Source organism: Mytilus edulis, chromosome 6, assembly GCF_963676685.1.
Source record: "Mytilus edulis chromosome 6, xbMytEdul2.2, whole genome shotgun sequence".
NCBI classification, from domain to species: Eukaryota; Metazoa; Mollusca; class Bivalvia; order Mytilida; family Mytilidae; genus Mytilus; species Mytilus edulis.
The window spans coordinates 55,121,595-55,144,639 of NC_092349.1; the positions used below are offsets into that span (position 1 = coordinate 55,121,595).

At 32.1% G+C, this 23,045-nt stretch overlaps 1 protein-coding gene and 2 pseudogenes across 1 annotated transcript; 1 reads left to right on the forward strand and 2 right to left on the reverse strand.

The window, feature by feature from the left end:
• Positions 1 to 267: 267 nt before the first annotated feature.
• On the forward strand, positions 268 to 4,675 carry LOC139526492 (uncharacterized; annotated as a pseudogene).
• A 5,857-nt stretch (positions 4,676 to 10,532) lies between these two features.
• LOC139526494 (uncharacterized) lies at positions 10,533 to 13,720 on the reverse strand. The gene is made up of 2 exons (XM_071321645.1): positions 13,717 to 13,720; positions 10,533 to 11,239 (listed from the first exon to the last, which is right to left on the reverse strand). Exons 1-2 carry the CDS (start codon positions 13,718 to 13,720, stop codon positions 10,533 to 10,535), a joined length of 711 nt encoding a protein of 236 aa, XP_071177746.1.
• Positions 13,721 to 16,240: 2,520 nt separating this feature from the next.
• Positions 16,241 to 21,985, reverse strand: LOC139527909 (uncharacterized; annotated as a pseudogene).
• Between the last annotated feature and the right edge of the window lie 1,060 nt (positions 21,986 to 23,045).

Below are 23,045 nucleotides of genomic sequence, written 5' to 3' on the forward strand. Positions count from 1 at the left end.
GGGGGAAATAGGTGTTATTAAGTCTTTCCACTATTCTGTAAGGGATATAAGCCGATAACAGTCCATTCTGTAAAATATTGGACCTGTCCAATATTTTACAGAATGGACTGTTAGAGGCTTATATCTTACTTAAAACATTGTTTTACTTGTTATGGACCATAAAAAAGCATACAAAAATAGTGTTTTTGCAAATTTTTTCACATCAAGTGTTTAAATAGTTTTGCAAAAACTTTATTAGTACTATCCTATATCTTGGCCCCTTTAAACACTAGCTCAAACTCAAACAATAGATAGAAAAAAAGAATGTACAGTTGAAGGTAAACTACATGTAAAGGTACATGCAAAAACAGTGCATGCGTATCACGAATTTTACTTGCTCTAGGCCTACATATAAACTCCCCGTGAGTACTTTCAATGCATTTAATGTTTGGAAATGGATATAGACGACGATGAAAGTATTTTTATAACGCAGAATACTTTCCAACAAGAAGAAAGCGACGTTGACGATAGTGATGATATTGTTTCCAACTTTGTGTTAAAATTGGATCTTTATTCTGATATATCCAGTGCGGACAACGACGAAGAATTAGTAATGGCAGCTAATAATGGCAAGTTTTTAATTTATCTTAACATGGGCGGAATCCAGTAATTTAAAAAAATGGGGTCCCACACCAGAGTAAAAAAAGGGGAGTATTCCAACAACTTTTCACCATTCAAATGTATTGATCGGCCAATAAAAAGGGGGTTCCGGACCCCACCCCCCCCCACACCTGGATACACCAATGCTCAAAATGTAATCCTATTATTAACTGATTCCTCAGTTCCTTTTAAAACGCAGTGGCGGATTCATGTATTTTTGTAAGGGTTTCCGCTGACTGACATAAGAAGAGGTCGATCCAGTCATGCTTCAGTGATTCCCCAAAAATATTAATTGAAATTTTCCTCGACTAATTAGAGGATGGCCCAAGGTCCCCCTTGGTCCGCCTTTGAATAACATTATACGTTTAAAGACGGCCGGGTTCAAGTTGAAGAAAAAGGTTCAATTATATTAAATGCACCGCGTTCAATTTTATTTACAATGCAACACCATATATACATGTAGAATATAATAAAAAGCACAAGTAAAAGAGATAATATGCATGCAAGCAATTTGAATTATTTAGATGTTCTTATCTTCTAAGTTTCTGCATACTAGTATTATATCATACCAATCAAGTTAAAATTTATGAGTCCTTCTGTAAGTCTTTGCTGTACGAATTTTGTACTGTGCAAACATATTACATCAGAAATACTGAATAATAGAGACATGCCATAGTGTACATATACTGAAATAAATTTTCTTTTATTTCAAACTTGTCATAGAAAAATCGATTGTTGTTGTTGCAAAAGATCTGACCCAAAAGAAAAGGCAAAAAAGAAAAAAATACAACAACAAACAAACGAACAAAACATAAAAAAAAACTCGCACACATTCACTTTTCGATTTTTATACAAGGTTTGTGTGGCTCTTTTTATCCGATTATGTTTGTGTTACTCTTTTCAGTGTTTACCGAAATATTTCGTCCCTCGATCCCACTTGGCAAATGACAAAAAAACAAAACAAAACATTTTTGTTTACATATAAAAAAAGAAGATATTGTATCCTTCTTGTGTTTTCGTAATATACATTGTATACACTCAATATGACCTTTTAGGTGAAGACTGTTTGAAACTGTTGTTACATTTCAACGAAACATTTATTGATCATAGTATGGCGTTTTTAAATAAAATGCATTCATTAAGACCCCCCTTTTTTAATCAATAAAATGCAGAAACGGTTTTAATTTTTGACTTAATTATATAACACAATTGCAAACTGCTTAGAATTTGATTTTACAAACATAATATGATTAAATTTGTCAAAATAAAATGACTATACTTTAAGATATATCCGTTTTTAAACAGTCACTTGGAACAACGTGCGAATCAAAAACTTTTTGATCTCTTTAAACTGCTGCAAAGGTTATTTATTTTTAAGTTTGTCATATTCCAATACAGGCAATACTATCCGATATTTAGATAAAAACAAACTTGAAAACAAATGCCCAAATCTGTGAATTAAGAAAAAAATGATGTCCTTGATTGATTAAGCAAGTGTCCGATTTGCATTTTGTACACAGTAGGAGGTGCACATCAAATGAGCAAATTTCTCTTAATTTTAACCAAAATATTTTACTGAAGGTCTTCGAATTTCTGTCCCTATCCAAGATACCCTCATTTTTCAGTGGCAGTCCAAATTTCTCCGACCGTCATCCCAGATGGCCTCTATCGTATCAACCTACCAATTGTATTTATTGTGAACTTGTTCTCGTCCTGAATATGCATGAAATATTTGCCACTGGATGTTAAGCAACCAACAATCAATCAATCGAATTGTGTCATTGTCTATAAAGCGTTAATTGTTTTCATTTTTTTTTATTGTAGCTGAAAATGATGGTCAACAGAAAGAGATTAACAACAACAAAAGCGGAAGATTTGTATATCCGAAGACCGATGACGACATAAAACAGCTTGTGCAAAAAGAAATCCCCAAAAGCACGAAAAACAAAACTGAGTGGGCTGTGAAACTGTTCGAAAATTGGCTAGAGCATAGAAATGAAATAGCGAAAACTGATAATGAGATTTCTAAAATTGAAGGTAGATTAGTTACCATGACAAATGATCAACTCAACACAGTTCTTGGGTATTTTATTACTGAAGTGCGCAATAAGAAAGGACTTGAATACTATCCAAATACACTGTATGAACTAATAATTTGCATCCAGCGTTTTTTAAGACAAAATGACCGGTCCATAAGTATTTTAGATGACAGAGATTTTAGTGCCTTGCGCAGTGTTCTAGATTCTAAAATGAAAGAACTAAGTAGAAACGGAATTGGTCTTAAAACAAAGAAGGCGGATGTTATAAGCGCTGACCAGGAAACATACATGTGGAGTAACAATATTTTAGGAACTGATACGCCAAAAAAACTCTGTGACACCTTATTGTACTGTATCGGGTTAAACTTTGCCTTGCGTGCCGGACAAGAACACAGAAATCTACGTGTTGGTACTAATTCACAAATATTCGATATTTCGATGCTCTAAGCCCCCGCAATTCGTTTTTGAAACATCCTCTGTATATTCTAAATACTTTCTTCCATCAGTAGGAGATATTTTCAAAGATATTTGTGAATTAGTACCAACAAATTATAAATTAATTTTATAAAGCAAAATATTTTACCCTGTATTATAGGGAGAAAAAAAGAGTCCAATCAATTGACAAAATTTCTAAACCTTATCATCTAAGTACATCCTTAATGGTTGCCGAGATAGTTAATAATTTATACCAATATTATTCTTATATAAAGTAATCAATATTTACCTCAGTGACATGTACTTTTGGTACATATTTATAATGCATCTTTCAGGACAGTCAGTATTCTGGTATGCCCTCACTACTTTTGATTGGAAACATTAAAAAAATCCAATGCAAAAAAAAAAGAAGTCCAAGACAGCCTTTTACCGCCGTTTTTTTCAAACTTCAGTTTTACTATCTTTAACCTATCAATACTTGTAACTCATTTCTTTGCTGGAACAGTGCTCTTCTGACTTGTAGTATCGATTCTATATTTTAGATTTTTTCATCCGAGTACATCCTTAAGCTCATACTTTCGCTTTTCTTTGTTAATGATTTGTCCCCATTTTAGTTTACATGTAAACAGTATCAAAATAATATAAAATATGTAGATGTGATACGATTGACGATGAGACGATTATCCAACAAAGTTTAAATGAAGTTGATACTCGCAATTATGAACAACCGTTCAGCCTTTAACAATGAGAAAAAAAAACATTTTTTTTCTTTCTTTTTTTTTAAACGCATATCATTGTGACAATACAAATTTTGAAATAGATTTGATGCAATAAACATTTGTTAACAGTTTTGTGCAATACATGTAAACTATTCTTGCGCTGAAAATAATATTTGACGACACAATTCATCTTTTTTTCACTTTGATTGTTCAACAATTGTCAAATGGTTAGATTGCGGAGCATCAATACCCGGATGACGTTTTACACAGATTTTTGGAGCATGCCTTAAATTAAAAAAAAGATATCCCTCCCCCAACTCCTCTCTTTAGGTTGATTGGTCGTTTCATTATTTAACTTTACACTTTTTTCAAAATGAGGTGCTATGTAGAGTTTAATTTTGATATTTGCATTTCATTTCAGACCAAATGAGGGAAAATGTCAGGCGTTTTACTTGAGATCAAAGAAATATCCAACAAGTGATGAATGGTACGACGATTGTCCAATCGGAGTCCACCAGCTGCAAAAAACGGTGTCGGATTTGTGTAAAGGTGCTCAATTTTCTGGTAACTTCACAAATCATTCTCTACGTGCGACGGCAGCGACAAGGCTATACGCGGCAGGTGTAGATGAGCAGCTAATTTCAGAAAAAAACTGGTCATCGTTCATCGGCAGTGCGTGGGTATAAAAGGACATGTGAAGATCAGCTTATAATGGTCAACAGCGTTGTTAACGCAAAAGTTCACAAGACGCAAGACTCCACACTTACAAAGAGCATTGTCGACAAAGTCGACAAAGTCGACGTCAAGGGAGACGACCCGAAAATGAGAATGGCCGTGAAATAAGCATTGACGCTGGAAGTGTTAAAATAATTTTGAAGTTCTAAAAAACTGTCCACAAAATAACTGATTAGGAAAGTTACCTTAATAAAAATGTGTTTGTCAAATTGCCGTCATGTTTTCTTTCGATGTAAATTTACAGGAGACAGATGTTTAATGTTTAGTGAGTGGACAATCATTTACTTGTAAGAAACTATTATGTTACCTTAAACTGTCCAATATTTTTAAGAAAAGAGAGATCTATTCTTAAAAATATTGGACAGTTTAAGGTAACATATTGGTTTCTTACAGGTAAATGATAGTCCAATCACTGAAATAAAGAACACGTAGAACAATAGAATTACGTCACAACAATGTTTTAAGTGGAAAGACTTATTGTTTTTCTTCTGATTATTATTTTTTTTTCCGCCAAATTTTGTTCTTGCGATAAATGTTTGTTTCGCAATATGTCGCTTAGATATTTTTCATATTGTATTGTATAGTTTATGCGCTTTTAAATTTCACCCTGCTAAGCCGAACCATTTTCTTTGTGAGAGTTATCTCCCTATTCACTGTTTATCATCTGTGTGCATCTCCTTCGTAACAAAAAAAGATATCGACAAAATTCTTTTTACACATTGTTCGTCAAATCCTCAGGAATTTTTGGCTAATTTGGATCAAGCGATTCGATGAAATTTTATAGGAGTTATCTACCTTTACGGAATAAATTTCTTCGTATGTTTTTTCAACTCATAAACCGTTAACCGTATAACCCTGGAATGTTTTTATTTGAGTCCCCTGGGTCCTAACTTAGAAAATTAGGTCAAGGTCAAAGGTCAAGGTCAAGTTCTCAATAGTGACTTTTGCTTGTTTTTGCATTTTCTCCGACACTTTGAGAGATACATTTAAAAGAACAAGTGCAAAATGTCTGCTTTATTGTAATGAAGATATGCTACATTTAGTCTTATCCAATTAAATGGCATCTTATAGGAGTTAGTGCCCCTGGAATGTCTTGATATGAGGTTATTTGATTATAACTTCAATTAAGTTCATTATAAAGACATTTGACCTTATACAAAAGGTTAAGTGACAAATGACCTGGAAAAATGGCTACCGGAAGTGACCTTTAGAAAACCGGAAGTAACTTTTTTTGCATTTTTTTCACATAAAAGTACTCAAAATCCATATATTTTGTCATATAGATACATGAACAGATTACTGAAGACTAAAAATGACTTCCAACAAACCGGAAGTGGCCAATTATCTCCCATTCTACATACAAAAGTATATAAAAACTATATATTTGTGGAATCAGTGTGAAAGAAGCTATCATATGAGACCGAATGTGACATTCATTTGACCGGAAGTAGCATATTATCTCCCTTATATCACTCAAAAAGATAATTAAACCATCATTTATCGCATCAGTATGAAGAAACTACCTTCTTATCCAAATTTCTATGGTGTGGAAAGACTTTCAATTGTTCTCTGAACAATTGGTTTTTAATTATAAATGTCAAATAGTTATTGTCTCAACCTATCAACATAATCAAAATTGTTGATTTCACAGTTAATATTTACTTTTAGCATGTTCAGTAGAATAGAATGTTTTTATTATATTTTATTAAATGTTAATTTACTTTTCTCTTATAGGAAGGAGTGAAAGGAAGAGAAAGCAGGCATCAGTTAAGAAACAGATCAATTTATATCAAAATGTAATAATTCCATCTGAATATAACAAACATTGCACATCCTATGAAGATTTATTCACATTTAAATACTATGATTTGTAGTAATATTTTATTATATGTATTTGTTATATATTAAAAGTACATGTATTTTACTTTAGAAAAATATTTTAATTTTTATATTTTGCTGTGGAGAATATCAAAGAAATTTAGAAAAACATAATTAAAGATCCAAATGCATAATTTTTGCTTGTTGATTTTATTTCGGGATTTAAAAAAAAAATCTATGTAACAAGTGTGTGTCTGATATTAGATTTATAATTTTCCCGAAATGTTAAGGTATTCGGCCCATAATTAGCCAATAAACAACAAGCAAAATAATTTACATTTTTATCAAGGATTGTGAGTAGGGGTATCTAAGAGTTCTTAATATGAAATAAAAATCCGCAAAATATTTCAGGTTAACAACAGAACTGGGTTACAGTGACCCCCATTTTTTGTCCTCATATGCCAGATAAGGGGTTTAAGTAGTATGTAATTTAAAAAAAACCTATATAGTATAATTTACTAATCTTTCTTTCAAAAGGGACTTTACATGTAACCTTGTAACCTTAAACAAAAAATTTAAAAAAAAAAAATTTGCTTTTCTATTTTTAGAACAGTGTTATTGTTACTAATAATAGAAAAAGGGGGAAATTCTAAAATTTGTCAATCTTATATCTTCACCAGTTCAAAAGTAAATATTTAAGCAGAGCATTCAAAATTGACATTTAAATTAACTTTACATATTGTTGCATCCTAAAAAAAAAATTAGAAACTTTTACAGTACCGATTTCGAGAATTTTTATTTATAATGTCAAGGTCGCAGATCCTAAATGGAGACTTGGTATCACTGATCTGATGTTATTTGGTATAGTTTATGTAAATCTTTAGAAAAACTCAATATACTTTATATAAACTTATAATAATAACTAACTTTGATATTTATGACATGTAAAGGTCAAAAGGTCAAAGGTCAAGGTCATTTTTTGAGCTAAAATAGGACAATAATCTCCTTTTTTGTTAAATTTTCAAAAGTGTATCTACCTATTGGTCCCATAATTTTCATGACCTTTGTTAATAAAGACCATTTAATGATATCCAAAGGATCAAGGCTTGGTTCCGACCTTTAGGGGTCAACAGGTCAAAGGTCAAGTAATTTTAGGAGCTAAAATTAGACCATGATCCCTTTTTTTGCTCACTTTTTAAAGTAAACTTTATTAAAAGAATTGCTTCATCTGCAATTCATCTGTTGTGGGAAATAAATTTATGACATGTGGGTTTTTGATAACTTTATGATCTACAGTACATAAAGAAATAACTTCAACATTGAGATCAAAAGGTCAAAGGTCAAGGTTATTTTAGGACCTGAAATTAGACAATTCTCTCGTTTTTTGGAAAAATAAGTAATTGAAACATGTTAAAAGTAGGATGAATTAAAAGTATAGTACTTAGTGTACATATTTATTTACTTTCATTTCTGTATGCCCTTGAAATTTGACCCTTTGACCTAAAGATTGAACACTATCCTTTATCTAATGAATATCAACTAATGGGATCTATTGGTTAAAACATTTATTTTAGCAACATAGTAAAATACATGTATGAATGTATGTCCTGTTTGTATATGTATGTGAATAAACAGCTGCGCCATGAGCGCATGATACGCCCGACGTCTTGTGTGGAAGTTTTATGCAATAATCATAAATAGTTTCTGAGAAAGTTATAAGCAATAACCATATATTGTTTTTGAGACACGGCGGGACATGTGAAACCCCCAACCCTGGTTTTTTTTTTACAAAATACTCAATAACTCCAAAATAAAGTTTTGAATCATCACCAAAAAGTATACAGATCTTTAGATTAATATAACAAAGAAGTGTGTAAAGTTTTAAGCAATAATCATAAATTGTTTTTGAGATACGGCACAACATGTAAAAAAACCCTCCCCCTTTTTTACAAAATACTCAATTACTCAAAAATGCAATTTTGAATCATCACCAAAAAGTATATAGATCTTTAGATTAATATAACAAAGACATGTGTAAAGTTTTAAGCAATAATCATAAATCGTTTTTGAGATATGGTGCGACATGTAAAAAAAACCTCCCCCTTTTTTACAAAATACTCAATAACTCAAAAAAAAAATTTTGAATCATCACCAAAAAGTATACAGATATTAGGATTAATTTAACTAAGAAGTGTTTAAAGTTTTAAGCCATAATCAAGAATTGTTTTTGAGATACGGTGCGACATGTGAAAAAAACACACCGCTGTTTTAGTTACAAAAAGTTTTAATCTTATTTTCACCAAAAAGTATACAGATCATTTGACCATCATAAGAAACAACTATGTTAAGTTTCATGAAATTTGGATAAGTCGTTCTCAAGTTACGGTGCGACATGTTTACGCCGGACAGACAGACGGACGGACGGACACCGGACATTTGTATACCATAATACGTCCCGTCAAAATTTTGACGGGCGTATAAAAAATGAATAATGTGTTTTATAGTGGCAAATATATTTGTTTGATGGTTTTTGAAGAATGCAAACATAGACAATATTTATAGTTTTGCCAAATATATCCAATGTTGTCCAATGTGTAACACCATTTATTCAATTTTTGATGAAATCAAACAAAGTTTAATTTTCGACCCCGATTTGGACCAACTTGAAAACTGGGCCAATAATCAAAAATCTAAGTACATTTTTAGATTCAGCATATCAAAGAACCCCAAGGATTCAATTTTTGTCGAAATCAAACTAAGTTTAATTTTGGACCATTTGGACTTTAATGTAGACCAATTTGAAAACGGGACCAAAAATTAAGAATCTACATACACAGTTATATTCGGAATATCAAAGAACCCCCATTATACAATTTTTGATGAAATCAAACAAAGTTTAATTTTGGACCCTTTGGGCCCCTTATTCCTAAACTGTTGGGACCAAACCTCCCAAAATCAATACCAACCTTCCTTTTATGGTCATAAACCTTGTGTTTAAATTTCATAGATTTCTATTTACTTATACTAAAGTTATGGTGCGAAAACCAAGAAAAATGCTTATTTGGGCCCCTTTTTGGCCCCTAATTCCTAAACTGTTAGGACCTCAACTCCGAAAACCAACCTTCCTTTTGTGGTCATAAACCTTGTGTTTAAATTTCATTGATTTCTATTTTCTTAAACTAAAGTTATTGTGCAAAAACCAAGAATAATGCTTATTTGGGCCCTTTTTTGGGCCCCTAATTCCTAAACTGTTGAAACCAAAACTCCCAAAATCAATCCCCACCTTCCTTTTGTGGTCATAAACCTTGTGTTAAAATTTCATAGATTTCTATTCACTTTTACTAAAGTTAGACGCAGACGATGACGCCAACGTGATAGCAATATACGACGAAAAAAAATTCAATTTTTGCGGTCGTATAAAAAGGATACAAATAAATAAGATCATCTTTATATAATAAAAAAAGACTTTTTCTTTAAAATATGTCAGTAAAGCAAATTCTAATTGAATTACAAATACCTTTTCAGTTTTAAAAAAAAAAAGAGAAAGCTTACAGGAGTGGACAACCAGAAATGCATACCTGTTTCAATGTTTATTATTGACTTATGTTGAATTTAAAAAAAAATGTTACACTATATACATTATATATAAATGTAGTACATTAAATTAGCAAATTTATGTATTTGAGATAAAGGTGACATAAAATGTTGATACATGAAGGCGGAATAATCATTTCATACAACAAATTACAAGAAAACTGAACTTTGACTAATAAATCACACAATGTGGTCAATTTGAGAGAAAACAAGTAAGCACAATTCATTTTTATTCTAAATGGTAGCAACTTTTAGAAAAAATGTTTATGAAGTCATTTATGAGTTCACAGAAAAATAATGCATGATAGAATAGTTTGAATACTCAAATATACAAAAAAATTACACATACATACAAATTTATAATAACTGCTCAAACATAGTACTAAAGTATAGATTATAATACAAGTCATGACATAAAAGATCTCTTCTTCAAGCAATCTCACAATTCTTAAAACATATTGCCCATTTTTTGTACCACAGAACACATTAATTTTTTATCATTAGAAACTCTTGGCTTACCAAAAGCATTTTTAGACATAAAAACATCAATAAGTCAATCTTCTCCTTTACGAGTATAAATAAGTTTTAAATGAGCACAGTTCAAACCTGATCCAGCAATATTCTCTGCTGTTGTCATTTTCATTACACCGCTAGCAATCAGGGGATGAAAGCTTGGCAAGTTTTTAGCTTTTGCCTTGATGAAGTTTTCTTGCAGTAAATGAGAAGTAGAATTGTAACAAAGTTTAAGCAACAGTTCTTTAGAAACATTAGCAGCACTAAGTATTTTACCAAGCATATTAACATCATCCACATCATTGTGGGCATTATATTCCTCCTTACAAAAATGTTGTGCTAAAAATGGCTGATTATATTTTTCTATTTTGGGAAAGTTTGATCTTAAAAGGGCCAATGAGTCTATAAATCCCATAACAATCTGAGAAAAATTATCATACATATTACAGTTATAAATAGCTGTTGACAAAACCCGAAAATCAAAATTTTCCCCATTTTGTGCTACAAGTACAGCATTACTCAATTGATTTAACCACATAAAAAAATCAGATATGGCAACCTTTATATTAACAAAGACTAGTTCAACCCCTTTGTTAAAAAGCTTTCGTCCATCCCAAACAATACCAGTCACCTTTTCGGCTTCATTAGACATTGGTAGCTGTGGTGGTATGTAACGGTTAAAACTGGTTTGAGTTCTGTGTCCTTTGGCAGCTATCTGTACTATGTGAGGAATGATGTTTCTTCTGACTGAAAATATACAGAAAATCAATACCAATTTCAGTTTTTCCAGATGTTTGTCCAAGTTTGTTGACCTTTTTGAAGGTGTTTTGTTTTCATATTGTCTACAGTATTCCTTTGTAACATAATTATAATGAAACTGGACTAAGTGCAATTATAAAGATATATCCTCTATTGTTACGATTATGGAGCCATGATAAACAATGAAAGATATAATACAAAAGTTATTACTAGTTTTATATAGATTATTGTTGGTCATCTTCACGAAATTGATTTTCTCACTATAGGCGTAAACCACGGCCGACACTGGGCTAACCGAGAGATTGGTCGGTTAATCTATATTGAGTATGCGGCTATATGGGAGATTGGTCTGTTAATCGGGTTGGTTATACGTCTGTTAAGAGTAAAACTCACAATTTAATGTTAAACTGTATCAAATATACAGATTTTTGGCATATTATAAGAACCAAATCAAAAAAAAGAAAAGTGTCTGACAAAATGATATCTATCATAGAACATTTTCCACTTGTAAAAACATTTCATAGTCTACGCAGTTTTCAGTAAAATTAAAAGGCGTCGCGCAAGTATGTAGTATTTATGCTTATACGCATAGGAATTTTTTATTAAAAGTCGAAACAAACAATTTTAGATATCATTTAAAGGACACAAAATAGTACTTTGGGTCTAAAAAATAAATTTGCATTGGTGAATATTTTATAATTGTAATATAACTTGAATATTACCACGTTTTAGTGAAAATTATGGGAATAAAGTCTGTTAATGAGTTGGACAATTGAAATTGTGTCAGTTAAGAGTTATTTAGCCACAGTTATTTTGCTACCTTTATATTTTCCCATAGAAAATTAAGAATGAGATGTTCCTAAGTAATAAAAAAAAAATGATAATACGGTGCAACAGTATCCTACAGAAGCGAATTAGCACCACACATTTTTTTTTTCTTCCTATATTTGCGTTACAACGCAAACCTCAAATATCTTGATTGCAATTCGCCGTTTCAGAATCTAATGCATCCTGGGTAATATTTTCAAAAGCGTACACCAAAGCGTTTTGATTGGTTTAAAACGTTATAAACAATGGAAATTCAACCAATGACGTAACGTTATTCTCACTTTGGGGTACGAACAATGAAATTACCCATGATGCTTTAGATTCTGAAACGGCCAATTGTTCATTAAGTTTTGTAAAAAATGTCCGTCTGTCATTCATTTCGGTTGTGATTTACTAGTAAGAGCATTTTTATTTTGATTTTCTTTGCATTTTATTGAAGGGTGTCACTTCAATATAGCGTGATATAAATTGGCGGCTGGAATATGCATGAATTTATTATTAATGTTTTCAATCAGCCTCAATTTTTGTGTCTGTTCAAAGTAGCACGTTCTCAAATCCGACTGAAAGTGTATTTCTAATACAACACAGGGTACCGGTAAAATAAATATAAACTGTACATCTGTCCAGTGCATATAACGTGTTGTCATTCTCATATGCACATGGTATTTGTCACTGGACGAAAAACCCTAATTCGTAAGCATCCTCCAATTGGTTCTTTATTTCTATTACTTAATCATATGTTGTTTACAAAAAAAAGTAAAATCACAAAAATACTGAACTTAGAGGAAAATCAATTCGGAAAGTCCATAATCACATGGCAAAATCAAATAACAAAACGTATCAAAAACGAATGGACAAGAACTGTCATATTCCTGACTTGGTACAGGCATTTTCAAATGTAGAAAATGGTGGATTAAACCTGGTTCTATAGCGCTAACCCTCTAACTTTAATGACAGTCTCATAAAATTTCGTTATATTTACATTGATGGCGTTAAATAAACAGACACAATCAATAAAATAGTCAAAATATGGGTACATCAGTCATCATCGTATAACAATTTTAAAAGGAACAATTTAACAGAACACAAAAACATCTACTATCTACGAACACATTCATTGATTTGAGTGTCTGACATCAGAAAATTTTATACGTCACATAAATTTGTCGTTCAATGTGCATACAAACGATTTTAAAATTTTACATAGGCAATGTTAGACATTCTCAAGAAGTAAATGGAAAGGAGCGAATGCAGCAACATTTTGTCATCTTAAGTTTTAATACATTTTATTCCGTTTAGTTCCTTTCTTCATAAGTGTAGAGGAGAACGGCAGTTGTCCGCATGTAAACTTCTAGCATTTGTCACCAATATGAGTACATCGCAATCCGTTACTGTTTCAACACCCAGGGGTGTTTCATGTGTGTATTCTTGAACAATTATTATTTTTTCTCTCTTTTTTAGCAATGCATCACTCTCTACTGTCCTTATCTATTATTCTATATTCTGCTACTCCATCCAGATTATCGTGTATACCATGAGGGTTCGGATTGGGGGTGTTGTTTATTTCTGTATTCTTTAAATTGTTATGTCACGTTTCTTCCGTGACGTTTTTTTCTTTTACCTTTTATTTATCTTACTCATTATTCTTTCTCTATTCTTTATATTTTAGCATCCCAATATATTTTACTTACTGATGTTTAGTTACATTACGACGTTTATCTCTGATTTATATACTAGTTACCAAATTGAATGTAGATGACAAGTTGGTGTCATGCATGACAATTAAACAGAATCCACATGACATATGCGACCATTCTTGGATGAAATTAACATTACTTTAATATTACACTTTTTGAAACCGTTTTTATCAATTTTCTATTTCCATTGTTTAAATTGTTCATTGTTCACAGTGGCGGATCCAGCCATTTTAAAAAAGGGGGGTCCAAACCCAGAGTAAAAGGAGGGTTTCCAACTATATGCTTCCATTCAAATGCATTGATCGGCAAAAAAAGGGGGGTTCCAACCCCCGGAACCCCCCCCCCCCCCTTGGATCCGCCACTAGTTCATGTGCTGTTTCCGTATATTTTATGTTTCATTGCTCATGTGTTGTTTCTGTATATTTTAGCCGCTCGTCTTGAGCCTACCCATTTGATCCGATAACACCCCATATAGCAATAAAATTATACTTTTATTGCCATTCATAACTCTTAACAGACCATTTAACAGACCGGGTTTTATACATCCGACCCATTAACAGACCAGGTTTTAATTAAAGATTGATTTATGTCACCAAAATACAGATTTTCGTGAAGATTTTTCACACAATGATTTCAGTATGGTTAACAAACATAATGCCTGTCTTTTTCGATGTTTAAAATATTGCATGCACGTAAACTCAACCAAAACGTGTCATTTTTTGTACAGTTTGTGTGTGTAAAATGTGTATAAATTTATTGATGAGTAACCCGCCTTATCATTTTATAGATCGTACATTGAAGCTAGAAAAATAATAATTACACCACTGGATTCAGTACATTGAATTGTTTTGTTAGACATGAATATTTTTTTATGATAAACATATATTTAAAAAGTTATACAGTGAAACATGCTGAACTTTCAATGATTTTCTCGATAACACCTGATTAACAGACTTTAGCCAACCCGATTAACAGACCAACCGCCGATATAGCCGCAGACTCAATATAGATTAACCGACCAAACTCTCGGTTAGCCGAGTGTCGGCCGTGTAAACATCGAGAGTGAGAGATTGAGTGAAGAGGATATATCATAATCTGTGTTTTGCTGTTTTGCCCATGACTAAAGTGACGCTTGCATTGACAATGCTTAGATATCAGCAATAATTTGAATCAATATCAATGTTTTTGTTCAATGAAACTTTTTTGCTTTTGACCTTCAAAGGAAAAATTAACAAAACAGCAATAATTTGAAATATTGATGTCAATGTGCAAGTAATTATCTTTAAAATTATTCTTTTTTCAATTTTTGTTTCAGAAAAATACTTACTCAAATCTGTAGTTTCTAAATCAATGATTACAAAAGTTGGGTTGTCTAAGGAGGACACTGCCGTAAATAAAGGCTTGGGGTTAGCATCTGGAATCCTCTCAATGTCCTCAGCTTGTTCACTAAAACTTATTTCTATAAAAGATAACAAAACACATGCATTACGGTATTAAACAAAGGACACTTTCCATCAATTTCTAAACATTATTTATACCAGGGATTATGTAACTTTTGATATTGTCTTACATTTGTATATATGTGATACTACTCAAACCGCAGCTAGGAGCTGTCTTGAAACTAGCATTGATGTGAGAATGAGTTCTCTTTGTTGAAAATATCACTTATTTCACAGATGAAGAACAGCAATAAAAACATGGTTCCTTTGCTGCAACTTACGTTCCTTTTTTTTTTAACTTTTCAGGATCTTTTTAACCATATCCATTTTAATCCATTATAATATATTCATGTTTTTGAAATTCCTAGTAAATCCTTATAAAACATACTTGACTCATATTCCACTCACCAGATTCATAGCTAGCTCCTTCTGTTGCCTCACAGGCTCCTTTGGATGTAATTCTTTCTTCTTTAAGTTTTAATCGTCTTAATTTTTGTTCTGGTAGTTTTGATTTCTTTTGCCTTTTTTTTCTTTCATGGTCTTTCTTGGAATTGTAAGGGACTGTGAAACTCCAGGAAAAAGTCCATGTCTTTTGAATGTCTGTAATTACAAAAAAGATGTTCATTTGTCAAATATTTTGGTATTGTATAATTACATCTTTAAAGACTTTAGACTTTCTTTGGGGAGGCTCAATCTTCAATAATCAAATTTAATTCAATAATTTGTTTTCTCCATTAGTCAAAATACAAAAAAAACAGGATAAAAATGGAAGCAGAAGAATGCAGATACCATAATTTATAATTTTGATCTTCAACACATATTTTGTTTTGCTAAATAGTAATGCATTTTAATAATAAATTAAGTTTGTCATTTATATTAACACCAGTATTTAAAAAAAATGTGACTGATGATGCATGTTAAATTCTACAGATGAATTCTATTGTCCAATTGCAGAAATATGTTACCTAAATAATGAATTGTAATTGGATTTCCAATGGAAATAGTCACTACATTCAAAACAAATTCTTGAAATCAACCTTTGAAATGACAACATGCACAGAAATTACATGCAAGACAGAAAAACAGAAAAAAATAACATAAAAGTTTCATTTTGATTAACCTCGAACAAGTAGTTTCTTCCTTCATTAATACAGGCAGCAGAGGCTTTTACTCGAAAATCCAAGCTTTCAATCTCTCCATAGTGCAGATGTTTTGGAGCATGCAAGGAAGCTGCTCTATTTGCATGCTCACATGCCTGGCTAGACCCTAAATCTGCATAAGAAGCTGCCTTCGAAATGACTGGCTCAAAAAGGTTTTGCAGTTTTTCTCGTAAAACAGGATCTGATAGTGGAGCCTTGTATGGTAAGCTTCTATGAAGGTATTTCACACTAGGTTTCCTTTTGTAGCCACAGAACCTGGGTTGACATAGGTTATGATCCCCAAATTGATGTGGAATTAATGCTTCCAGGTTATTTTTCATGTCATCTGGTTGATCTTGATTTTTGGCAAAAACATATTAGATGGATTTTGTCAAATGTCTTATGACCAAGCTGCTAATTTTCAAATTCTTGTTACTTTTTTGTAGATCATATAATCTGGCAACAATATTTTTGATGGTATGATTTTTGTCAAATTTTTTAGTAACTGTTAAATTAAGTTCAGATTTTAGCCTTGCTATCAATGTGTTATCCCCATCTCCCTTGATAGTCTTTACAGGGGTTCCTTGTTCCAGTAACTCTTTGACAGTCTGCATTCCTGCTTGGCTTTCCATCAATCTGGCTGACCCTCTGTGATTCCACACACATCTGTGTGGTCTTGGTTTTCTACCTGGCCTATTTCTCTTCCACCATTTGCATGTTCCACACGTACAATGCTAAACAATTGTTTTGATAACTTTATTACCATACTCACGCTTGCTCATCAAAAATGTATGACCTACAGACATATAACTAATCGCTATTTTATATCGAAGAAAAATAGAAATTAGATGTGAAGGAATTGATTAAAATTGGCCTAATAGTTTCAAATAAAAAGATCTCTATTAGATGATTTAACAGATAATTCATGGTAGCCAATATCTATATTGTTTACCACAGTTATGCACTTTAAGACCTTGACAATCAATAGACTTCAAGATTTTGTAAGAGCTAAGTAGTAAGTATGTACAAAATGGAATGATGGACGGTAGCATGACTAAATCTCTCTCTGTCAATGTCTGTCAAAATTTTATAATTTTAAGATAATTAAATATACATTACCAGTTAAACTATCAAATCCCCTTTTCTGCCATCCATGGTCAGCACAAACAGTCATTCCAGAAAAATTAACAGCTGGCACAGATTCATTTCTGTTGAAAAAAAGCAAACAAAAAAAAAGATACACACTAAAGAACAGCAATCAACATGTCAATATTTCAGTGGAATAAATCATACAGCTGGTGGTTTGCTTCTAGTTTTTGTTTGTTTCACCCTCAGCTGCCACTATATGTAATGCTAAAATTGAAAGAAAAAATTGTTTTCGACTTAAACAATGTTAAATAGTCAAAAAATCTATAGTTAAAAAATAGACTGTTTTTCGCCGGCCAGGGGAACTAAAAAATGGTGGAAATGATTTCTCTGTCTAACATGACATCCCTAAAACGCTTTGTTGACAAGGCAGTATTAAAAACAACATTATTTGGCTGTTTTGGAGATTGCACTGTAATTTTCAAGATAAACAACAAAAGAGGCACTTTTTATTTGCTTCAGTTTTCTGTTTTGTCTCGTGATTTGGTTCACCATACCCCTTCTTATCCATCATGATCATCCAAAAGTACATCATTGGAGATGAAAAACAGCACCAAAAGCATTGTTTAACCCACACATTCTGTATGTATGTGCCTGTTCCAAGTCGGGGGCCTGTTAATCGGTGGTTGTCGTTAGTTTATGGGTTACATATTGGTTTTTATTATTTTGTACATAAATGAGACGTCAGTTTTCTTGTTTGAATTGTTTTACATTGTCATTTTGGGAATTTTATAGCTGACTATGCGGTAGGGGCTTTCCTCATTGTTGAAGGCTGTACAGTCCCCTAACGTTGTTAATTTTTTTGTCAATTGGCCTCTTGTGGAGAGTTGTCACATTGGCAACCCTACCTGCTATATTCTTTTTTATTTTTTCCTATGCTTAGATAAATACTAATTTTATGTAAATTCTGGATTTTGTGTCAGTTTACAATGTAGTTTTACCATATCCATTCTTATATAAACATTGTGTAATTAAAAAATCAGTGTAATTTATACATATTATTTGAATTAGTATCTGTCATGTCAGTATGACTATCAGTATTAGTATCTGTCATGTCAGTATGACTATCAGTATTAGTATCTGTCGTGTCAGTATGACTATCAGTATTAGTATCTGTCATGTCAGTATGACTATCAGTATTAGTCTCCAGCATATTCTCAGTTCCAATTTCATCCTCTGCAGCATTGCTGTAAAATATTCAATACACAATTTCTATTAATGAAATTCACATCAATTGAACCAAGATCAAACAGCAATAAAATTATATCAATTTCTTAACCAATTTTTAAGCTTACACAACTTTTTGCAAATATTGCGATTAAAACAAAAATAACAATGAAATAGATATGTTATGAAAATCTATTTAAACCATAAAATATATTCTATATGAGCCAGTCCATGCGAAAAGGTACAAAAACGAAAAATTTACGAAATTCTAAAAAGTGTGCATAATTATTGGTAATAGACTTGTGATTTATAAAACACATTTACTTTCCCTCATATCATCAAGCTGTGAGCTACACGCACCTGCGAGTGTTGAGACCCCCCCCCCTAGTTTTATCAAGATTTTTAGTGAATTATTTCATATATTTCAATCATTTTCAAAATACAGTTTAAATGGCTTGATTTGCCTATTGATAACGTTAAACCTGGTAGCAGTGGGGATAAGGCTCTCGCTTACGATGCGGATATCAATGCAATCAAACCGGGCAACGGTTCGAATCCCGTGCAACTAAGGTTGATTTATATAATATTAAATAACTTAACTTAACTTAACTTTATAATATTAAATAACTTAACTTAACTTAACTTTATAATATTAAATAACTTAACTTAACTTAACTTAAATTTCAATTTCTAAAACACAAGATGTCATAGTTTTTGCATTTTCCCTCATGTTTTAATGTTGTCTTTCTTTCTTTAAACCTGTAGAACTGACGGAAATTATTGACTTTTGTCTCCGTAGTGTCATAATTTTTTATAGTTTCTGGTCGGTATAGCATTAGTCCGGGGAACAAATGATTTTACACTTGCTCAAAACCAGAAATTCAGATATTTCTACGTCTTTTTCGGTTTTAGTTGACAAATTCGGGATAGAATTGACAATCTTATGAATGTTTACATTAATGTAATTTTTTTTCGTATTAAATCGTTTTTCAAAAATACTATGACAAACTTTGATAACGTGTCCTGTAAAGTTTACCAAAAGGACTTTTTGTACCTTTTCGCATGGACTGGCTCATATATATGAGGGGGGGATAGGAGGGGTCCTCATTCCAAAATCCTGGGCTTAGAAACTCGAAATAAAGAGTTCCCGATTTTAAATAAATTGAAATCCAGACATCCCTAAATTCGAATAAAGAATTCATGGATCCCAACAATTAGGTCAATCCTGAAATCACGAGCTTAAAAACACCAGATCCTGGATTCCCGATAAAGGTCCTACCCCCTTCCCCATATATGGCTATGAAGTATTCTATAATACAATTTTGATGATTCCTAATAACAATCACACACAAAAATCACCCCCCCCCCCCCAAACTGTTGTTTATTTTATTGAAAATGTCTGTTTATGAGGAATAGTACTATGACTTATCACTTTAGAACTTCAATAAAAAGGTGTTTAACATGTTCTTAATTTGTGTTAATTAGGCCATGCATTTGTACAAACACTTTCTTTAAAATAAAAAAAAAACTCTTATTTTTGTATGCTTTCTGCATACATGATCATAAGTCTCAAAAAAACATGTATACATGAAAACTAACCTCTTTTCAGCTTCAAATGCCTCTCTGCATCTTTGATCCATACTTAAATTGGCAAAACCTTCTATCATTTCCCCTGCTCTCCTTTCCATAACTTTTAAATTCTTATGTGAAATAGGTGGCAGGTTCAAAGTGGACAGTACATTGTTTACCCTCTGAGGACCACCTAAGGCATCAATCATTGCTGAAAAAAGTAAAACATTATACATCATTGTACATTATAACAACACTTGTACATGTATGTTTAATTTAAGTGCAGACATTTCTGACAAAAGCTTTTCTCAGCAAAATCAATTTGAGTTAATATATGCTGATCATATTCCTCTGTAAATGTTTTAAATAAAAATATTGTCCGTTCATCTTGCTTTTTCTACATGTATATTAAAAAAATGCTGTGGAGTCTAACATCTTTTATTTCCCAAAATATCATGCAAGATTTCCTACATGTAAGCAAATATTACCATTTGTAAGAAAATAATAAAAAATGGTGTCTCAAGAATAATGCTTTAAAAAAAGGATAAATATCTCTCATATAATTCTTACTTAGTACATGTAACTACATTGAATAAGTTTCTATTGTAGGAGTAAAACAATTTTTCATATAAAAACTTAAGTAAAAGAGATCTTGAAAATGATTTTGGCTTATACACACGATAAATACTATAATTCAGTCCTATTTTTGGCAATCTGCTCATGAATAAAACATTCTCTGATTTCTCATCCAATGTCTTGATGAAAAGAGGGAGGCTTTTATCTGGTGTTTTTAAGCTCAAATTGGTATGATGTAGAATGTTTTTATTTTGGGATTATAGACCAGATTGAATTTTTTTTATCTCAAGACCTCAGGATTTCTCTTACTTGTGTTTAAAAGCCCAGGATTTTTTGGATCTGGACCCACTTAATCCCTCTTAAAATACATGAATGGGGTACCTGTGTTTGAACTAAAACTTACATGTTTTTGTTTTATCCCATAATCCTGTCTTGAAATTATGACAATAAAATGGAATTCAGGGGAAATCATAGAGATGGAATTGAAGGAAAACCAACCATTTTTCTGTTTAATGAAAAGCCGGAAATTGATAGATATAAATCTGGGTCTGTTCGCCCTGTTACACATTCGCCCTTGATCCATTCGCCTATTTTTTTTTTGGGCATTGTTGTTCAATTGCAAAATATGCATTGGTCAGGTTCAAAGTTGGTTGAAAAATCGCAGAATATTTGCATCATATGTATGGCTGCAACTAATAACTATATAAGAACGAACTCAGGGTGGAAAAAACTAGGACGTACCAACCTACGGGAAGTATGTAATCAGGGTGAACATACCAGATACCAATACATGTAGTACAGTACATGTTCAATGCTAAATGATGAATCGGAATGAAGGATAGGATACAAATAATAATTAATAATAAATAAATACTGAAAGGCATACTAGATTGTTTCTTACCTGCCCCAAGCTTAGTATTAACACAGAAACTTGGCATGTCCTTGGAACTTGGCTTTTCTTTGTGGGTTGATCCATATGGAACCCTGTTCAATTCCTGGCACGATGTGCACTAGATATAAAAATAGCCACCCAGTCCACATTTCATTTCTCCTTTTATAGTCTGGTGGCTTAATATAAGAGGGCCGTTATAACACCTCGAACAAAATTTAAGATGGTCCAGCAGTGTTCCCCATTCCACCAATCTTCTCCCCGAATGCCAAGAGGTACTGGTATTTATCTTTCATTCTGTGTACTCCCCAAAAGTTTGTCAAATCTGGGGCAGCAAACTGCCCAGCCTGTTGCTCCGGCTATACATTAGTGTCCCACACCATAATTGTGGTCAATTTCAATGTTTTCTGTACCTTCAGGTTCACTTGTTTCTTGTAGTATCTTTGAAAACCTCCCCCGTTTGTCGCGACAGACGACCGAGTCGGCCATTTTGTGTTATTGTCACAAAAGTGAGAGGTTTATCAAGCTATAAAACCAGGTTCAATCCACCATTTTCTACATTAGAAAATGCCTGTACCAAGTCAGGAATATGACAGTTGTTATCCATTCGTTTGATGTGTTTGGACTTTTGATTTTGCCTTTTGAATTTTCCTCGGAGTATTTTTGTGTTTTTACTTTTACATTGGATATGATTATTATGTTACTTTCAAAACACATATTCGGACTTAAAATTAGATACTATAACTAAATTAATCAATTTAAAATGGAAACTGAAAGAATATTTGTATTTGTCAAATTTTTTAAATGTGAAAAATAATATTATTGAAATCGCCGGAAAATACCGAGGTGAAAAGATAAGATCCACCTCGGTAGACTTCGACTAATTTTAGTCACGTGGTCTATTATGGGTCGGATACCTTTAAAGAAATTATTAGTCATGAGGTCTAGCATATACATTTGATTTTTCGGGATAAATCACGAAATATTTGAAAACATCTGTGTTATACATGTTGTACTTGGTTTTATTTTTGGTCGGGATATTTCCCGAAATGTGTTTCAAATCTGTTTGTTAAAATGCTCTGCCAACATACAACATATATGTAATAAATAATAATTTTGAGAATGATTTCGGGACATTTCCCGAATAATTAGTTGTCACATACATCTTTACTACAAATATTTTGAAACTTTCATATATTTTGGGAAATTCCCAAACAATAAATGTAAATTTTATCAATTATAAGAATAAAAACATGAGATGTTGTAAAAAAAGTGTGTTTCTTTATAAAATCTTCATTCAATTTATGGTAAACATTGAAAAAGGTTATACAAAGGAATAAAATG